Source organism: Pteropus medius, unplaced genomic scaffold (genome assembly GCF_902729225.1).
Source record: "Pteropus medius unplaced genomic scaffold, Ma_sr-lr_union100, whole genome shotgun sequence".
NCBI classification, from domain to species: Eukaryota; Metazoa; Chordata; class Mammalia; order Chiroptera; family Pteropodidae; genus Pteropus; species Pteropus medius.
In genome coordinates, this window is record NW_024347790.1 from 5170244 (window position 1) to 5192324 (window position 22081).

The window sequence follows — 22081 nt, forward strand, 5'->3', positions numbered from 1 at the left end:
ACGACCCATGATATTTCGATCAATCTTTGCTGCAGAAAATTATATTGTTAGGTTGGAGAAATTCACAATAGTAGAGACGAAGTAATAGATAATATAGTAGAGCTTAAAAAAAGAAAGGAATCTTTTTCAGTCGAAAATAATCTGTGTATTTCATAAGAAAGTTTTTCTATAATTATTCAAGATTAAAGTTCAAAAAGTATATTATTAATGGTATCTGTGGAGAAAGTGGAAAGCTTTCTGTGTCATTACTTTGATCTCATTTTGGATATTAGTTTTCAGCGAGGTCATTGTTCTTCTTCACTCTGAAAATTATAAATAAAAAGTACACATGCCATATTTTATTTGTAAGCTCATACGCTGTCAGCCCTTTTTCCTCTCATGTTTACTACTCCTGTTCATTTCATTTCTGTTTTTAGTTTCGCGGTGTGGGTGATGAGAAGTATGTGGAGGCGAAATGATCCTCCCCTGGTCAGCACCAAGGTTTTTTAGCATCCGTGTTGCTTTACCTTGCAGAACTTTGCCTCTGTGGAGAATGAAATTTACTTTTTGTTCAGTGTTTATATAACCCTCTCTCTCTGGGGTATAGATTTAAAAATGCCAGAAAGACCATATAATAATAGTATAAATACTACCACATACTTATAAAGCACTTATTTTGTATTTGGCATTGTTTGAAATGTATTTATACATATCAACTAATATGTATAGCAAAGACAAGTGAGGCACAAAGAGAAAGAAATTAGTGGCCTTTCCTGTGGTCACACAGTCAGTCAGGGCAGGGATGGGAGAGCAGAGTCAAACTCAGGGCTGATTTTAATTTTGCCACTAAGTTTCCCAGGGTGAATGAATTTGTAAGATTCTCAAATAATGTAAACCTCTCCGTACCCATGGCCATTTAGAAGAAAGGCTTTATCATTGTCCAGTATTTCTTAATTTGCAGCAGCTCTATATTTCCAGCGGGTTTGGGTGTTCCCATCATTTGGTATGATAGACACATAAAGGAGTTTCTCTCTTGGGGAAAAACAGTGTAGAAAGAGAATCTAAACACATGTGATGAAAGAGGCCAATCAAAACTGGTTACTAATACAATAATAATAACTAACATCAGCTAAAAGTGTGCAGAGTATGTAAAGGTGTTTATTATATTTGCCTTGATGTAGTTTACAATTTACATGAGAAGACAGAAAATATACACAAAATGTAACTAATAGGGAAAGCTAGTTTTACTCCATTGGCAATAGGGGGGTCTAGGATAGGCATGGATAAGACTCTGAGGTAAGAAGCATAGTGGGGAGATTTAATGAAGAGTTTGGGGGTAAGGATGTTTCTTAACTTCATTTAGAAATTTGGAAAGGCACAGGGAAATTTGGCTAGGAGCAGAGCTTGAATTGCAGAATCAAATTGTTGATAAAGGTAAGAGTGAGGCAAGTTGGCTAGAAAAATTTTTACCTGGGGAGTTAATTTTATACCATTGGGGTAAAGGAGTGGGTTTTTTAGGAGGGTGACTAGAGAGCTAGCATAATAGGACTCCCCAGGGTTAGTTCATTTATTCAGTAAATAATTAACAAGCACTATGTTTGGCTGTACAGCTGTTTACAGAGTGAACAAGACATGTGGTCCTTGCCTTCATAGAGAGTTCAGTCTCGTGGGTGGACTACAGTACACTAATACAGACATAATTCCAATTTCGATGACAGGTATGTAGGAGTTTAGAGTGCCTGTGATAATTAAAGATTGATTCTATAATTGGCCCTAGTGTGGAGATATCAGAATTGTTTTAATATATAGTTTTTAATTAAGACTTAATTTTTAGAGCACTTTTAGGTTCACAGAAAAATTGAAAAAGTACAGGGTTTCCCCATGTACCCCCCAATCCCCACTCATTATCAACATCCCCCACAAAAGTGGGGCATTTGTTACAATTGATAAACCTACACTGATACATCATAAGCTCCCAAAGTCCATAATTTACAGTAGGGTTCACTCTTGGTGTTTTACATTCTATGGCTTTGAACAAATTTATGGTGACATATATTCACCATTATAGTACCATGCAGAGTATTTTCACTGCCCTAAAAATCTGTGCTGTTTATTCATCCTTCCCTCCCTCCATCTCCTGGCAACTACCAATATTTTCACTATCTCCATAGTTTTGCTTTTTCTAGAATGTCATATAGTTGGATTCATGTAGTATGTAGCATTTTCAGATTGAATCTTTTCAGTTAATAATATGCATTTAAGGTTCCTCCATATGTTTTAATGGCTTGATAGCCTATTTCCTTTTAGCACTGAATAATATTCCATTGTACGGATGATCAACAGTTTATTTATCCATTCATCTACTGAAGGACATCTTGGTTGTTTCCAGGTTTTGGCAATTATGAATAAAGCTGCTATAAAAGTCAGTGTGCATGTTTTGTGTGTGGTGGGGGGTGGGGGTGGGGGTATAAGCTTTCAGCTTCTTTGGGTAAATGTCAAGGAGCACCCCCACTATAAATTTTTAGGTCTTTTTGGGAGGTCCAAATGATCAGCCCAGACTTCCCCTTTGTACATTTTGTGTTTATTCCTTAGAAATCAACCTCCATAGGGATCGTCAGTAACCATCACAGAAGTTCTAAGACAGTGAATCTGAAATGAGACAGTGTCTGAATCTGGATTTTTTTTTTCACCTCACAAGGCTCCTTGGCTCCTAGATGAATTAATCTTCTTTCGTGTGAGTGAAAAATCTCTAAAAATGACAGTGATAGTCTTAGGTGATGAACCTATTTATTTGTCCACCAAATGTTCCCTATCATCTTTTCCACAGGGTCAACTATTGTACTTATATGTACATAACTAATTGAGGCCACAAGAGTATTTTTACATTAAATAATTAAAAGCTGCTACAGAATCACTCACTTTTCTACCCATAACTATAGAATAGACATTCATGATTTTTGGGAATTCCGTGTCAGCGTATTGGGTACCCAAAGCTTGGTACCCAATAATCCTTGAATTAATAGTAACTGCAATTGTTATTGCAAATTATAATGCTTCTGATGATGAAGATAATTGAGAAAATTGATAATGATACTCCAGAAACAGTGAAAAATCTTTGAATCTCAATTATTAAAACACACCCAGGATATTGTCTTTCTGTCAGAAAAAGAAGATAATCTTTAAAAGCTGTTCTCATGAGGTCTGTATTTGATTAATGGCTAACTAGAAGGTCAGTTTCATCTGATTATATATCTTTTATCAATCAAGGTGAATTTTTAAATGTGTATAGAAATCTGGATACATAGGAAAAAGGTATACTATAGCATATTTGAATTTTAATAGCATAATCACCTGTTAAAAATTACTATGCTTAAGAAAACTATAAAATTGCTACAGTAGTTTCTAAATTTTACTACCATTTGAATATTCATTTATTTCCATAGCAGTATTTTTTTGGATAGCAGATGATAAGGTTAGCTATGTGGGATACTTATTATATAGTAGCAATAATTTATTTTGTTTCAATATTCGGATTAAAAGAACTCCTGCGTTCTGTTTTTAAGATTATCCAAAATAGGAATTGAAAGTATTTGCTTTTTCAGGAATTGAAATGGTATCTACATACTTTGAAACTCCTGGAATTTAAATATATTTATGGGTTATGCATATATTATGTATTAATAAATAATGATGGCCTCTAAAAATATAGACTTAAATATTCTTAGCATTTATCCCTAACTAGTAATATTTATCATTTATCATTTTCACTTCAAGTAGCATTTAATTTTGCTTCAACATAGAATGCTAAATTTTATTTGAAAAATTTGTGTTCTAAATATAGCAATACTTTATTTTGCTGACTTCTAGTTGTCTTTATATGTATACTGAAATATTGTCATCCCTTGCTTATTAAAGTTGATGCAACACTTTAAAAGTATTTTTTTAATGTGTTTATACATTCCCATTGACTTTTGATAAAAATGAAAGCACTCTGCTAGGGCCAGGAAATGACAGAAAATAATTATATTTTGTAAATCAGATATTATGTAGAAACTATAAAAAAATTAGAAAGTATTCGTAATATTGCTATTCACCTAATATTCCTCCTTGTGTAGAAGTAGCACGTTCAAAATTGAAAATGATTTATAATTAGGTTAAAATGCCCTTACATTTTAAATTTTATAATTTCATTGAGTGATTTACTTTATACTTTGATCACCTAAATGTATTGCCTACTTCCTAAGTTCCCTTTTACAAAGAAATATCTATGTAATTTATTACTATAGCATTAGATAAAAATAGCCAATGGCTGAGGATACCAATGTAATAATCATCAGTGGGTGCGAATCTCATTTTGTATCCAGATATGTATTAAGAGCTGAATGTCCATCCTAAGCAAATTCAGATTATGCTTTTTCAGTTTATCCTTTTTTAAATCTAATGGCATCTAACAGTTATTGTCAACAGTTGCAGAAAGTATATTAGACTTAGAGTCAGAATATTTAGATTCCAGTCCCTCTCTACAATATCCTAATTATATGACCTTCGTTGAGTTAATAACTTCCCTAAACCTTCCTTTCTTCCTCTGTAAAACAATAATAATAATAACAATAATAATAATAAATAATAATAATAATACCTTCCTCATAGGTATATTGTGGAAGTTATATCTAGATTATTAAGTAGTATAGGATCTATTTCATAAAGTATTCACTATAATATAATAACTCACTATTATACTGCTATTATTATAACTCTACTGCTATTATAACTTTTTCTTTCCTTTTCTCATCTTCCTCTTTCTTTTTCTTCCTTTACCAGAATGCCTTTGTGGAAGTTAACTGATTTTTCTGCATATTACCTGAAAAGTGGGTCAAATTATTCTGCCTGTACAAATTAAGCAATGCATACAATTTTTTGGAAAATATTTAGGTCTATAAAAACTAGAGGTAAATATTAATTAAATATAATGAATCTAGATTTTTCAAATAATAAATTTTTAAAAAACTACTTCCATAGTTTAGTGTAAAATATTCTATATTGTAGGAAAAATTCAGCTTTTCAGGTGATATAATAGAAGCAGAGAAACTAACATGAATATCAGAATAAGTTAACAGACTTGGCAATATGGCCGAATTATGCTGCTTCTTAGGAAAATTGGGAAAAAAATTGAGTTTTTAAAATTGATAATTCTGCCTTATCAATTTCCAGTGTGATAAGCACAGCTCCAGTTTTTTTAGATCAGAACAGACTCTTTTTTCTCATCGTGCTTTATCCTTTTAAAAGTGTACAAACGCTTTAGAAAGCCAACCTAAGAGCCACGTTTTTGTTCTTCAGTTTCCAAATGTGACTTTGAAGCAAATAGCTGTGGTTGGTTCCAAGCAATTAGTGGTGACCACTTTGACTGGGTATGGAGCTCTAGAAGTAACCTTTCTCTGATTTTGAGCAACAGGCCTCATCCCGTGATCATGCTCACAGCACAGCTCAAGGTAAGAGAAAAGCAAGGGTCATCGTAATCACCTCTGTTTACCTTGGTCAGGTCTGATAAGAGGAAGAGAAGCAGATAATGTTCGGTGTTACCAGAACAAATAGTAGGACAGTTAAATATTGTCAGTTATGTTGTCTGCATGGAATTATCCCTTTATGGATGGTGAGGATGGAGTATAGATATTTGGGGGCTGAATTAACTGAAATTACCAGTTGTTTTTGGTGTCATTTAGACCTAGACGTATATCATACTTTAATATTTATAAGAACAAATTTGATTAGTAATCAGTTTTATTGATTTTTAACTGTTGTATAGTCTTAATTTTAGCTGGATGTGAAACTTAATTTAGTGTCGAGTTAAGAGACAGATGTCTCACTTTAGAATCTAATAAGATAATTTACAACTTGTTTTTGTATCCAAATAGGGCATTTTATGTTCATTCTGAAGAAAAGCAGCAGCTTGTCACAAGTTGCTAAACTCCAGAGCTCAGCTTTCAGCCAGACAGGACCTGGATGCATACTTTCTTTCTGGTAAATATTAAAAACAGTGGTCAATTACTCTAGCAGCCCTGTGGTTGCAGGCATTCTGATTTGCCCCTTGTTTTGCTTTATAAAGAAATATTGTGTTAGATTCACACAATCAGCATTTTACTTAAGAGCAGGTTATCAGTATTTATTGTGTTCTTAAGATGAAAGGGTCTCTTTCCCTCCCACAGTGGGTTATAATTTAATTAACACTGCATCTCCTGTTCTGGCCTGAACTTGAGAAAGGCACCTGGGGTTGTGAGAGCCAGACTATGCACCTCAGCAGACCGGCCCCTGCAAACCTGCAGCTACAATGACTACAAGACATAAAGGCATCCATCCCATCGTGGTAATGAATTATTAATTGTTGGCTGAGTAGAAGAGCCTGAAATTTAAATACGTAGTCTGTCCGATAAATCGTTTCCATTTCTCTCATTTGCTCTTTTTCAGGTTTTATAACTGTGGCCTGTCAGTGGGAGCAGCTGTGCTGTAGCTACATATGGAAAAGTCCAGTGACACCATGGTCCTCTGGTATTGTGCAACCAGGGCGGCCAGTGGCCACAGGCAGCCGTTCAGCTTGGGAGCCTTACTCAGCCTTTTCATCGGTCTCTAGAAAAAGTCAGTCTTGGCATTTACGATGGGGTCTCGGCTGTCAGTGGCATCAGCTTTGAAAACTATACCCTTCCTCTCCCCATGGAAAGCTGCAAAGGGCCACATCGTTTCTGGTGCCGACACACCAAGGCTTGCATAGAAGAGCTTCGGCTATGTGGTCTGGTAGATGTTTGTGGTGATTATACTGATGAGGTTGACTGTGGTAAGTAGTTTTGGTTTTTTGTTTTTTTTTTGGTTTCTCACTCAGTTGATAGTGATGATCTTGATAGGTTTACTATTTTCTAGCCAGTCAAGCCTAATACACTAAGCATTGTTCCAAAGTTGATGAATATCACGTGTGATTTAACTAATTAGTCAAATCATCAGTATTTATTATGTAGATTTATGAACTAAATACTAGAGATTTGATGTTGAATACAACTCTACCGAATCCCTGCCCTCATAGAGCTTAAAGCCTAATTGAGGAAAGATATTATTCAAATATTTAATAAATAAATATAAAATGGCAGCTTTGACAGTACTTACAAATAGGGGTTCTGCTGACTTTACATAATAATGCATTGGACTTCCTAGAGGCGATGATTTAGCTGAGATCTAAAAAACAATAAGTCAAAGCAATATGCAAACGCCACAGTCTGTGACCACATGGCAGATGGAAGATACGAGCGTGTGGCTGGTGCAGGGAGACCAAGGGGAAAGAGGGCACATAATAAGGACAGAGATGTCCGGGAAGGCCGGGTTCGCAGATCTTTGTGGTACATATTGAAGAAGCTTTTCTTCCTTTGAAGGTTTTTACAAAGGAAAGTAACTTGATAAAATTGGCACAATTGGAAATGTCACTGTGGGTGTGATGTAAGGCGTGAGTGGGAGGAGACTGGATGCAAGAGACCCTTGTGGGATCAGCAGCCTGAACCCGTGACAGAGGTGGAGATGGAGGGACCCAAGTTTGGGAAAACATTTAGGAGGGACATTTGATGATGTTTTGGCCACGGGTTGCAAAGAGTCGGATGTCAAAGCTATGTCTGAGGTTCTGGTTTAAGTCACCAAAAAGCTTGTGTATGTGATGACTGTGTACGTCCTGCAGTTTAATAAACTTAGCTCCAGAGAGCACCTAATGCTCTTGCTCTGGAAAATGAGTCTGAAGCTAATAGTTGTGGTTTAAATTTTTAATTACAGAAATCTGTCAGGAAAAAAATTTTTGTATCTTTCCTTCTGCAGAAATAGTAATGATATTTAAAATTCAAGCCATGTAACTCTTAAGTTGAGAGGGCAATTATAAACCAAAGTAGAGCCATAGAATACTGAGTAAATCATAGGAAACATCACATTAAGAAATTTCCATATAAATCATTGTAGAGAGTTTTGCTTATATGTGATCTTTGATACAGTCAGGCATTTCATTACACAACTAATATTTGAGTGGGTATAAACAAAATTGATGATTTCGACAATGGCTGTTATAAGGCGTGTTACTCATCGTACATCCAATTTATTCTTTGCAAATTTGAAAACCTTTTTGTCCTTTTCAAGCTCTCCAAATCCCAATTTTTTAAAAACGTTGATCTATGGCTAAAAAATAAGCAATTATCCCTCAAACTTCTCAGTGTTAGTAAAATAGGATTATGACAGGACAACTAAAATATCAATTTTATATTATGAATAAATATTAATGAAAGGGGATGGTAGTGACATTGGATTGTAAGTTTCTCTCATAGCTTTTTATCTAGACCTAATATTACTTTATTACACAGAATACATTAGACATCCCCAAATCCTTGCTGTCTTTCCTGAAGCATGTTTAGGATTATGGTCTTTTTCTAAGGGCGGAGCTACATATATTCCCTTTTAAAACGAAGATTGAGCATGTAGTCAGTATGAAGACAAGCAATCTACAAATCTGTTGGCTTTAGTGCCAGTATTATGTCAAATAACTCAGCAGCTTGACATTCTCCTTCTGCTCTACAGCCAAAGACTGACACCTCAGGAGTATGCCGTGTGTCCCTAGTTCACGTCACAGCTGGCCTTGAATAGTCACAAGTGAGGAAATATCAAAGGAAAACTCATCTCGCATTTGACATTTACTCACTTGGTTCTCTTAATTAGATCTGAGCTCCTGTTCTCTGCTTTTCAGAGATGGGTGATTTGTTCTTGCCTGGCTGCATTTATTCACATACACTTTTATTTATTGTTTAAGTATTTGTTTATCTTTGGCACCAAATACAGTTAAACTAAGATGAATAGTTAAAGGACAGCTGACACTTATTTTTCAAAAGTATTAACTTATGGAAATGAAGCTAAAATGTCGAGCTACTCATTAATTCTAAACTCTCTCATTCTGCCCAAATAATGTCAAATGTGCATTCTATCTCACTTATGCTAAATGAATACTTGGTGTTGACAAAATCCTCACATCTTGAAAAATACATTCCTATGTTATCCTTGAATTTTAGGTAGAGATGTCAATTGATAAGGAACTAGTCAGTTCTCTATAAGTGCTTTGAACTCATCTAGTGACTGAGGGAGTTAGAAGTTTAAAAGCTCCAGTTCGAAGGAGTGACAAGCCACCGAGAAGAAAAGACTACCACGGAGGAGACACAGCTAAGAATCAGCAAGACAGACGACATAGCGTTTGGCATAAATAGGGATGGAGAAAGGAGCAAAGTGTTTACAGCACGTCGGGAAGATGGTGCATGCGAAGGGCAAGGATAGTTTAGGTGAACAGGAAGTTAATTAAATTTGGGAGAGGTGAAAGATAAAGTTTAGATTTAAGTTTAGATTAAAAGAGTCTACAGCCAAGGATTTTGAATAGAGAAGAAAATGATAAACTATTGTTGAAGGGTGGTCATTTTGGCACTGGTATAGAAAGGACACTTACCTGGATGTGGGACAGGATGAAGTCAGAAGAGTTTTTGAGTAAGGTTTGGAAAGCACCCACATCAGAATCATCTTGGGTGCTTGTTAAACACGGATTCCTGGGCTTCACCCAGTATCTAACAAACTAGTACTCCTGCAGGTTTTACCAGAGTAGGCATTTTTACCGTGCATCCTAGATGATTCTGAAAGATCGAGACCTATGAAAATGTGACCATTCTCAGTAGGTCAGTAGTATGCTCAGTATTATGAGTTGAAACCTCTTTAGAAATTATGATTTGAAATTTTCTTCAAAATAGTTGCGTAAAGAGACCCTTCTCTTGTTTTCATTCAGTAACCTCTGAGATTGGACATGGTTCAAATACCTTCCCTTGTTCACATGGTCACGTGACCCTCTTTACAGGGTGCTCAGTAACAAGTTGTTTTGCAGTATGGATTTTTCAGAGAAATTTCATGGTGGTGGTATGGAATCAAGAGAAAGAGACATATCCCCTGTCTCAAAAGCATGCTGGGAAAAGAAATTAGCAGAAAGTCCTAACAAATTCTAAATAACTTTAAAAAATGAATATATTAGTTAAAACCAGCTTAGATGAAGCAATAAGAATATTTCAAAAGGAAAAGATAAATACACTGTCTAGGTTTAAAATTTTTAAGATTGCCAATCCAAGAGCAATCTAGGATAACAAGTAAAGTAATCTGTATTGGATCCATAGTTTTAATGACACAGCTACATGCATCTGGTGGTCACGTTCTGGAATAAATGGAATACTGCTTGTTATATCTGAACGTATCCCACAGTATTAGAATGTAGAATCACAGATTTACAGGCACTTTCTCACCTTCATATCCACACTTACAAAAATACACCAGCTGAAATGCAAAATATCCAAGAAAATTTCTTTTGGAAAAGGAAACATGATGCTGACATACCCTACCATGTCCATGTACTAATCATTTCTCTGCAGTCTTCTATCTGATTTCATTAAGATCAGTGTATCATTTAATAATGTAGTGTAGTATATTAGTATAGTATATTATTTCATAACTAGTATAAAGAACTAATCATAATTTCTAACAAAGGAAACACAACGAGATTCTTTATCTTATGTGATTTCCCCTGCATGCCACATTGTTAACTTAAATGAGGGTCTAGGTACATACTGAAAAGTAACGATTTCATACAAGTACCGATTTCTGATTTTTTTTCCAGCTGCCTTTATTGGTAGCATATACAAATGTCATATCAGAATCATAAAATTTTGAATACAATTTGCATTGTTTAATATTAGGAATAGCTCAAGCACTTTCTCACCACGTATTTGAACCCAGATGCACACTGTTGAACCTCCAGTGTTAAGGATTGATTACTTCGTGGGGTTCCTGTCCTTCAGGACATATGACAGAAAATATTTTCTTAGGCTGAATTGAAATCTGTCTCCCTTTTGTTTTTCCCTTGGAAGATTGAGTTTCTCTGCATGGATTCATTATCAGTAATCACTGATAAGTGTCACAGAAACCAGTTTAATGCAAGTTATTAATGCTTGGGCACCACAGGACCCAGAGCTTACAATCTCCAGCTCACTTTTTCCTAATGTGACCTCTTTTTTTCTGAAATGTATATTTATGTATGAGGTAGGTCTCAGGAGGGGACGTGTGCTTTCGAAGAAAAGATTCTTCAGCTAGACCTCTTAATGCCATAGAACTTTCTGACTCAATCTGAAAGAATTCTGTTGTGTTCTGGTAACATCCTTAGGTAATAAATAAAGAAAAAGAGATTTTTCCTGGGTGGATTTTATGGTGAAAGATTTTTTAAAATCTTATTCATAATCATAATTTACATTTTGTTTGTGAAATATACCTTTAAATTTTAAATGGTACATCATGTTTCAGTACTCCTAGGAAAAAATGTTTCTGAAGTTATGTCATAAATAAAACAGGACCATACTTAATAATGTTAAGTTGATCCCACTTCCCATGAAATTATGTACAGAAATGCTAAAAGTATAAATTATATATGCAGGCTCATATAACATTTTTCTTCAAGGTGTGTATAGTTGCTGGAATTTGCATTGAAAGGTTTTGGATACCTGGCTTGAAGCCTGTATAGCAACACTTGTAGATCTGTTGCTTACTGTACAGCCTACTAAATCTCGTTTCACAGTCTTAAGCTTCTCATTCGCTGTCTTCCTCAGCTGAATTCAAATATAATACAGCTCATTATGTCAACCCTTCATCCAATCTTGTTGCTAAGAAATGAGCTTGGGTTCCAGACCGAAGAATATCTGACTGAAGAAGGGGAGAAGAAAAGGGAAGGTGGAGGTTATTACAGTAGTGTAGGGGCCAGAAAACAAGTTTAATTTTTTAATAAATCCATTATTTCAATCCTACTATACTTATTATGACTTACTAGTAAATGTCATTAAATTTTTTTGACCCTTCAAAATTACAGTAGAATATGATTATGGATCATTAAGCACTGGAAATATAGTTTATTTATATTAACAATAATATGTATTATTATGGGTCATTGAGCATTAGAAAATCATAAAAAATAAAATATACTATGGTAGTATACAAATATTTCTATAATCCATGTTAGAGTGAGACAAGGAGGGAGAGAGACAGAGAAAGAAAGATTTGGGTTATTGGGTTGAATTTTTAAAAATTGCCAATTGTTTGGTAAAAAAGGGTTAGAAAATTACTAAGTATGTTTTAATTACAATGTGTCCCTTATCCCTTCATAGTCTGTGCCCTATTTTGAAAGTTCGTATAGCTATGTTGTTATTTGTTTCTTTCTGTCCCTGGTACTGCATATACCAACCATTTGGGCCCTTTCTACCCGTGGGCGCTTCCAAATCACTTTACCTGCCTTCTGGCTAGATTTGGTAGACTGCAATCAGAAAACATAGACCCAGTGTGGTGGGTGATCATGTCCGATTTTGCAAATTTGCCACAGCGAGGCTGTCCAGCTGAGGGGCTTCGAGTGGGTTTGAAATATCAGGTGCAGGATTTACTTGCCATTTTGGAATTATGGTGAAAGTGCTGGATATAATAACAGCTTTCCTGCTAGCCTCCTCTGTATAAAGAAGTATTTAACTACACTTGTGTGAGGCTGTCATGTGAAGGAGCATATTAGATTTTCAGTGCTGGTTTGTTTTTCTAAAAACTATACTTTCAGGTAGCCCATCGGATACGAATCAGACTATAGCTCTGTATCTAGCTGGACAAACAAAAGCAAGTTTATTTCCTTATGGTATATTGCTCATTCTCGAGGAATAAACTCTTTGAAATATCTTCCTAATGTGTTTTTCCTCTGCTGGTCTAAACTTATTTTGATCATGTGAAACATTTTGGATTTGCTTTTTCTCTGTGCTTTTCTTTCTTTCTCTCTCTCTCTCTCTTTTGAAACAGTATAACATATTGAACGAAATAGTTTTGCTTGCTGATACTGATGACACATGATTTTGGCTTTTATCTTCAGTAGAAAATCAATGTATCACAGTGTTCACTAAGAAAAAAGTATGGGGACTCTTTGTAATTCTTTGTCAGATGATTGCCTTATCCTGATTTATGCCTTTTAACTTTTTCTCATTTGGCAGAAAATATGGTATTGCTATCTATGAGAGCAAAGCAATCTATACCAATTTATGCTCTCAGTGCAGCTTTCTTCCAGGACTGTTTATAGAACATATTAACTCACAATAGATTAGAGATACAATGCCTTTTCCTTTCTTAAACATGTCACATGGATGATTTTGGTTCACATCCACATTTTTATCTAAAAATTTTGAGTAAAAGTATTCTTTCATAAGATAAAAGGAGATTGTAGGTGATGGTTATTTTAGTGCTTCCCAGAATTTTGGGGTCTAAAAAGAAATTCAGTGTTTTTTTGTTTTAACAGTATTGTCCTTATACCAGGATTGCCATTTGGAACTGCTTTAGGATCTATTCTGAAATTATTTTCAAAACAGCATTGTCAACTCATGCCAAAGTAAAATCTGATTATAAACTTTTGAAAACTAATTTTTTGAAATGGAATTCAAGATATTATCTTTCTAGTATTTTTTTTTACCCAAACACAGTTTGCTTTATGTCATCACTTACATTAGAAACAATATTTTATTGTTACCATTTGAACTTTTTTATTGAATTTAAAAATTATTAGGTCTCCCTTTGTACTTGTATAGGTCACATTTACATTTTGTGATATAAAGCCTTCTGCCAAGGGGAGAGAAACAAAAATATGAATGAATGCAATTCCAAAATGTTTAAGATTAAAGATGTTTATTGGGCCCCGAACCAGTTTCCAGGAGGGTTAAGGTTAGAGGACGAAGATGGAGAAAAGTTGTAAAAAATGATAAAAATAGAAGTCAGTCCCCAGAACCCCAAACTTATGATTTATTGGAAAATTCCATGATGTTCCTAAAAACCTCTATTTACAGAGTATCTGACAAAGGACTTTTCCTCCCAATTTCTGTGCGATTTTGCTGTCCATGGAAATTTTATTTGCATTTGTAACAACTGAAATTTCTAGAAAATTTGGGAGGTTTATGGAGACTACTTAGGTGATTTGAAATGAGGACTGTCCTAGAAAATCTCGAATGAGCGTCCTTGTATATAAGCACATCCTTATCAGGTATAATATATTTCTATACTTCTGTGTCTCTAAATTCAGTATTTTATGTACAAATGTGTATGTGAAAATACATTTTTTCTGTCATTAGCATAATTGCCATGATTTTTATTCATATGTATCATTAGTATGATTATCTTTTTAACTACAGTGTTCCTGTTATTTCCTGACTCAGTGCAGAGCAGACCTTCCCCCACAGTGTCCCTGTAACTTCATACGGTTAAAAGCAATCAACATCTACTAACAAGTAAGAAAGACACTAGAACACACCAAGGCCCTATCTTAGGATAAGGCTTTATTGCTCTTTATCAAATGTAGTGTGTAACGACTTGTTTTGACCTCCAAACCTCCATTGTTCCTCCTGCGTTGTCCCTGGCTTTCTGACCTTCGATTCGATTCCACTCTAGGATTTATCCTCACTGCTTTCTCGGCTTCTCTGCTATTCTTGCTCTCATGGGTAATGACAGCTCCCTCTATAACTCTTAGCATTATTCCTGCTCAGATAACTGCCAATGACAGAGGTAGGTGTTTCATGTGTCATTCTATCTAAAAAACTCTGTGCATCTTGGGCCTACAATTATTAGTGTCACACATATATTAAAAATTATAATGCTATGCTACTGGGCTTTATGCAATGTTATAACTATATCAACCTGGTATAAAATGTGGGCTCATTTCATTTTACATTTTAAGAAGCTCAGATTAAAATTGAATTTTTGGTAGTATAAATTTACCTTTTCACTGTATTATAGAGTGAATTCAGGCTTTTGAACAAAATACAATATGGACTTTGGAGTAAAACCGCTCAAGTTCAAATCCTGGCTCTGTTATTTATTAGTTGTGTAGCCTTAAAATTATGTAACCTCTCTGTGCCACAATTTCTTCACCTGTAATTGGACATAATAATAATACCTACCTTGCATAGTTTTCATGAAGATTATGTTTGTGTGTGTGTGTGTGTGTATGTTGTATGTGTAAAATGCTTAGAAAAGGGCCAGGCATACAGTAATTACTCAAATATTAGCAATAACATCAACAATAATAAAAATAATAATAATAAATTTACTAGGCATTATTAAGTTGAAAAATAAAATTGAAGGTTATCATTGAACTAGATAAACATTATAGTATTTCTGTCCCCTCTCTAAATGGTTGAGGAAATAAAAGACATTTCCTCTATCTTTATGCCTAATTATTCTTAACAAAGAAAGAAAAGCCAGAGCAAACTGACTGTTCTTTCTCTTATCATGCAATAAAATGATAAAAGGGCAGTGTCATGATAATACTCAATAATAGTTTTGGGAGTCATAATGACAGAGTCCAGTGAAATTTAAAGGATAATAAAGGAGTAGTATGGAGAATGTTATGCCGATAGATTGGGACAACTTAGGTGAAATGAACACAAAGTACCAAAACCGAGTCAAAAAGAAGTAGGAAACTCAGTATCCTATATTGGTTAAAATAATTTAATTCACATTAAAACTTTACACAAGGAAATAATGTGCAGATTAATTATGATAAATTAAGTCAAAAAGAAAAAAGAAAAAAAAAAGAAAAGAGGGAGAAATATTTCCCAACAGAGACCAGTATTTCCCTGAAACTAAAACCAGAGACGTTAGGAGAGAAGAAAATGCGAGACTAATATCTGTTATGAACTTAGATGCAACATTCTTCACACAATTTTAACGAATTTTTTCCAGCAATATTAAAAGAAAATGATAATATAATATGACCAAATGGGGTTTATCTCAGTTTGTCCAATGCACGTTTAGATTAACATCTGAAACTCTACCGTGTTACTAGAAAAAAGGAATCAAATCATGTGATCATCTCAATAGGGGCATGAAAAGAATTTACAAAACCTAACACCCTTTTATAACAAAAACTCTCGGCGTGCCAAGATTCGCAAGGAACATTTTCAAACTGATTACACGTAGTTACAAAAATCTACAGCTACCAATATACTTTTTTTAGATATATATTTTTAATTTTTTTTTCAGGTAAATTATTGTGATTTTTAAAATTTTGTATTAGCTTCAGGTGTACAGCACAATGGTTAGACGTTGATAGGATTCATAAAGCGATCCCTCAATTGCTGTAGCATCCATCGGGCACTACACATTACAATATTACTGACTGTATTCACTACGCTGTGCTCCCCATCCCTGTGACTGTGTTCTAACTCCTAATTTGTGCTTCTTCATCCCTTCACCTTCTCCACCCAGCCCCCAGCTACCATTATACTTAATGATGAAAGACTTAATGCTTTCTTCATAAGATTGGGAAGAATTCAAGGATATTGGCTCTCCCCACTTCTTTGAAATATTGTACTGGAGGTCCTCTGAAGGAAGGAAGGAAAGAATGGATGGAAGGAAGGAAAGAGGAGACACACATTTTAGAAAGGAAGAAAAACACTGTATGCTCAGATGACATGACATGTATACATAGAAAATTCCTGGAAATATGCAGAAAAGTACTAAAACTTAATGTAGACTTAAGCAAAGTCATTGGGTAAAAGGTTAATAAATAATATTAATTGTATCTCTATATACGATTAGCAAGCTATTGGAAAATGACATTATATAAACTACTCAGCTTACAATAGCATTAAATACAATAAAATACTTAGGAATAAATTTAAAGAAAAATGTACAGATCTGAAATTTATAAAACAGTATGTGAAATTAAAGAAAACCTAAGTAAATGGAAATATATATATGAAGTTCACAGGTAAAAGCTTACTACTTAATAGATGATAATCATCCCCAAATTGATCTCTAGATTCAATACAATCCCAATCAACCCTATAGGCCTTTGTGGAGAAACTGCAAAACCGATTTTAAAATTTTTTATGGCAATTCAGAGGTCTTAGGATAGCCAAATAAATTTTTTTTTAAAAGAATGAGTTGGCTTACATTTCATCACATTTACAAACATTCCAGATTTCAAGTCATATTATAAAGCTGCTTTAACAGAATAAAAAGTTTAGAAAGAGACCTACCCTTATATAGCCAGTTAGGTAGGGAAATAAAAGTCTCTTTAAAAATGGTGCCATTAAAACTGTGTATTAAATGAAAACTATGAACTTCAGCACTAACCTCAAACCCTACTCTCAAAGTAACTGAAGATGTGTCCTATACATAATGAAAACATAAACTTTTAAGAGTTATTGAAGAAAACATAGGACAACTTTTAATGAACTTGGTCCTGTCCAAAACGTACTGAAGTAATTACTGCTCTCTGGAGGGTCTTAAATAAACAAAAGCAAAGCAAAACATAGCAAAGGATAAATATTGTAACAGACTTTGAGGATCAATGTATAGATTTTAATTATCTTTTTAAAATTCTGTCACCTAGCAGAATAGATTATACAGTTTTGATTCACTGGTTATGAATTAGCTGTGTCCACACAGTTTCTCCTGAGTAGTTTGTCATTGATACCGTCGTGCATGACCCGGATCCTCCCCCAGGACTGAAGGCCTCCTCCCCACCTGCCGGGAGGGTTGGCAGCTCACGCCCCCAGCGGGTTCTCTCGAAAAGTTGCCCTCGGGAGTTGACCTGTCGGGGTGTGTCCACTCTTTGGACATAGCGCGTATCTGAAGAACATTCCGTGCGGTACGACTCTGAAAAACCACCCCTGTTCCCTGTGTGGTCGGCAGAGGCCCTCGTTCTGACTGTGTCATGGCTCAACCGCAGCCTGCACTCAGTGCTCCTCTCTCGCTCTCCTATGACCGTTGCTCACTAGGGAGCTCCCCAGCTCTGTACCCCACTCTCTATCTCGAATCTGTTTTACAGGGAGTTTTCAGCCTGCGACTATTTCCGTTAGGTTCTGGCCATACATGACGCTCATTCATGGAAACCCAAAGCCGGATCATGGAGTTTTACCTTCTGTTTTCCCTTGTATACTCTATTTCTACTGAAGCTTTACAACCAGGAGGAGTTAATTGCTGGCTGGTTCCTTCTCAGCCTGATTTAGGGGAGGGAGTTGGTGCCTCTGAACAAAAAGGATGGATCCCTTCCTTCAACCCTTGGTAGGGGACAGAGAAAAAAAAGTAAAAGCTGTTGCTTTGGCTCTCCTGAGTCTCAAGGAAAAAGGGGAAAAGCCGGTGTTTTGATGTCACGAATTATGGGAAGGAGGGGTACTGGGTAGGGTACAAGTCAGTTGGACATAAAACGAAATTAATAGCCATGGCTAATATTTATTTAACACTCTCTGTGTGCAAGGGTGCTGTGTTTTGTACACCATCTTTTTATAATCCCCCCAAAACACTAAGAGGAGGGTTTTACTCTTTCATGTAGAAAATGAGGATTGTTCTGTAAAACATTAATGACTCTGTTATTTTTGCACCTTTTCTATAAGTCTATAATTAGGTCAAAAGAAACCATTTTTTAAAACATTAAGTAGTAGAACTAGGTTTTTAAGATTCGAGGTGTAGGTCCAGAGTTCACTTCTTAATTGCTAACCTAAATTGCTTTTAAAACAAAAGTTCTCTTGGACTCCAACCAGGGCAAAGTGACATGAGAGTGTGCCCTTTTGCACAGATTGAAATGGAGTGTTTATCCCCACAGCAGTCACTTGAAACTGCTATAGATATGTTCTGTTGCAGATAAGTTTTATATAAGTTATCGGTCTAATATTATCACTTAGATTACAATTACCTAAAAAACAGGGACCAATTTCTTATAATTTCACTGTATCAGCTAGAATCAAAAGCACATATGCAAGGATGTAGATGGATTTTAGTGAACATAGTGGTGACAACGTCCAAATAAATGAATATGTGACTCCCACTCTCTTACTGCTTGCTTTCCCAGTGTTCTATAGATAGAAAAAAATGCTTTGGGCAGCCAGCTTGTCCCCCACACTTGTAGTTAATGGCACTTTAACACTTCGTCATCTCTAAGATGCTTCTTATCTTTCCTCACAGACCCCAGTCCTTGCAATGTACAAGAATCACTGTATTTGAATAAAAGTGTTCAATTAAAAAAGCTTTCCAATAAATTTTTAAAAATGTAATTGGAAACAAGTATTCCTACTGATTTTTGACATGACCCTTTGTATTTCTAGCATGTGTTAAGATGAAAAATTGATTTTATATTTAGTATGAAGCATAGTATAATGAAAAACAAGATTGTAATGAAAAATGAGAATAATTCTAAAGTCAATTTGCTTCAATTTAAAGAATTGGATTAAAATGAGTTAGCTTATAATTCATCATGTTTACAAATAATATATCTTTTTTCAATTTGGTGTTGTGGGGGGGAGGCGGTAATAACTTTGTTAAAACTGGCCCCATTAGATTAACCTAGTAGTTACATTATTTTAAGATGACTTTGATATGGAATTTTGTTGTTTTGTTTTTGTTAGACGTAGATGTTAGTTTTACTACTATGCTGAGTTTAATATTTGGTGCTGTACATGTAAAGCAAATGAGATTTTCCAACTTTTATTTTTATAAGTACTGGGGAAACAATATGATAAAGTGCAAATGGTCTAGGAGTTAGAATATCTGGATTGTAAGGTTTAAATTGTCCACTAATTATAGATGTTACTTAATCTTTTAATGACTTAATTCCTCATCAGAATAATGAAATGATCTATGAATTGTTTCTAATTATAAAATTCTACAAATTCAGTTATTTATTTATTTATTCTTATTTATTATTTTTAAAATTAATTTATTTTTTATGGTGACATTGGTTAACAAAATCCAATAAGTTTCAGCTGTACATTTTAACAGCAAGGGAAATTTAGTTTTTTAAATTCACGATTGAACTCTAAATTTTTTTTGTATGTTGTAAGTCACAAAAATCCTTATTAAGAAACTAAAATTTATCTTTATTATATCTTAAACGATTTCCTTAACTTTTAGATAAGCTATTATGAATGCCAATTATCTTTGAGCTCCTAAAATACATTTAAGATCACAGTTTATGTTTTTAATTTCCTTTCCAATAATTCAAATTTTACTGATAGATATCAACAGCTGTACCATTATATATTTTAGAGATGGCCATTAGTTTCCCTGTCTTTTTTCATATCAGCAAAAAGTATCGATTTACTGAAAGTAAATAATGAGTTAATTGCCCCAAAGAAATAGAACATAAACGGCAAAAACTAACTTTAGGGTATAATCTGTTTAACTTAGTTCAAGGGGAACCTTTCTATTTAAGTGTTAATTAATGTCTATTGATATATTCATTTGTTCATGGATATTAGATCCTACAATGCTCTAATCACTCTGCCACTTGGTGGGGATACAAACACAAATAGATGATCGCTGTCCTTATGAAACACATATTCTAAAGGAGACAGAGAGACAGAGATGCAAATGCAAATTTTTACAATCAAAAGGAAGTGATATTCTCACTCAGCATGGTAGTATTGAGGAAGGTGTTGAGCGACTTACTAGTAAAGCATCGGTTTGAAGTGAGTCTGTGTTGGGAGTTGGGGATGAAGGAAATAAGGAGGCCGTGTAGCTGTACACAGACGAGAAACAACATGTCGATGTGAAGAACCACCAGGCAGTTCTGGCATTCATGGTGCCATCAATTTGAGCCAAGAAGAGGTAGACAGAAGCCAGATCAGGGAATGTCTCGGATGTCATGGTCAAGAATGTGTGCATTGACCTGCAGGTGATGGGGAGCCACTGAAGGTTTTGATCAGTTCATTGAGCCACTCAGAAGAGACTTTTAAGTAGACTACTCTGTTGGCTGGATTTAGGTGGGAACAACATTGGGTCATGTAGGGAGAATATTTAAAATGTGAGACCAAAGGTAGATAGAAGATATAGATGACTCTTTAAGCACAGGTTTCTGTCTCAGGCTTTGTCCAGTTGGTGCAGGTGTGATGAGACTCTTTCCTGGACTAGCCCACAGCTCATGGCTTAAGCAGGTGGGATATTCATGGAGGTATATCACTTAAGGAAAGGATATTCTTGCAGGTACAACCCAGAGTCTGGGGGAGTTTATGCTCATAGGGCCACCCATGACCAATAGGGGATGGACTCCTTTCCTCCTCCCAGATTGACAATTTTTACACTATTTTATAGGGCTCCTCAGAAGGCCCATTAGGTTCCAACACATCAATAGCCAGGTTGAAAAGTATCCTTATAATCAGCCTGCCTTCCTTCTCTGTATCTCTCTGCTTTCAATATTTTGTCTCACATCAGAAAAAATATTTTGATGTTCCATTTGAAATTCCCTTCGATAAGAAATGTTTGATGTTCCATATCTCCCAAACCTGGATACCTACCTGTAAAACCATCAAAAACACATAAAGAGGAAGTTTACTATATAGAAAATGTGGTTTTACAGATGAAGCTGCAATTTTCAAAAATACTTTAAAATCTTATATGCCTTTACTTTTTATAAGCCTCATCTAAGAGTAGAGTTCACCTAAGAGTTATACCTAAGAGTACATTATATAAAATATATTTTATTTATTTATTTTATTTTTATTTATTTATTTATTTATTTTTTAGGCAAGGCAACCCTTGGTTGACCTCACAGATTGCAAGGACCTTGTCAGCTTACAATAGCTTATTTTTTAAATTTTTTATGTTTACAGCACCTGGTCTTCCTAGGTGGTCTCCCATCCAAGTACTAACCAGATCCGACCCTGCTTAGCTTCTGAGCCCGATCAGACGGGATCGGGCTTGTTCAGGGTGGCATGGCCATAAACTAGAAAATATATTTTACATTTCAAAATTTTAGCTAGGACTCTTTGAAAATTGAGAAGATCTACAAATATTCCTAAACTTTTTTTTTTTTCAGTTTTAGAACTGAGGTGAATGCAGAGCTCTTAAACTTTACTTTGATAGAAAGGAAATATGGTTTCTATAAAGGCAGCTTTAAAATGGTTTAGTCTCAATTATTCAACACTAAATGAGTTGTTAAAAGTTTTACATTTTAAAATTTTTTACTAAAAAAGTTAAAGATTGTGAAAGGACCTTTTAATTGTGTTATTGATTC

General features: G+C 34.9%; 1 protein-coding gene and 1 pseudogene across 1 annotated transcript in view; one reads left to right on the plus strand and one right to left on the minus strand.

The window, feature by feature from the left end:
- MALRD1 (MAM and LDL receptor class A domain containing 1) overlaps window positions 1-22081 on the plus strand; it is a 477766-nt gene that overhangs the window by 91985 nt on the left and 363700 nt on the right. Inside the window, 6 exon segments of the mRNA XM_039877626.1 lie at window positions 5317-5412; window positions 5415-5468; window positions 5892-5997; window positions 6442-6521; window positions 6524-6805; window positions 14515-14628. Of these exon segments, the coding sequence (XP_039733560.1) occupies window positions 5317-5412; window positions 5415-5468; window positions 5892-5997; window positions 6442-6521; window positions 6524-6805; window positions 14515-14628 (732 nt within the window).
- LOC120614796 (uncharacterized) lies at window positions 21669-21791 on the minus strand (annotated as a pseudogene).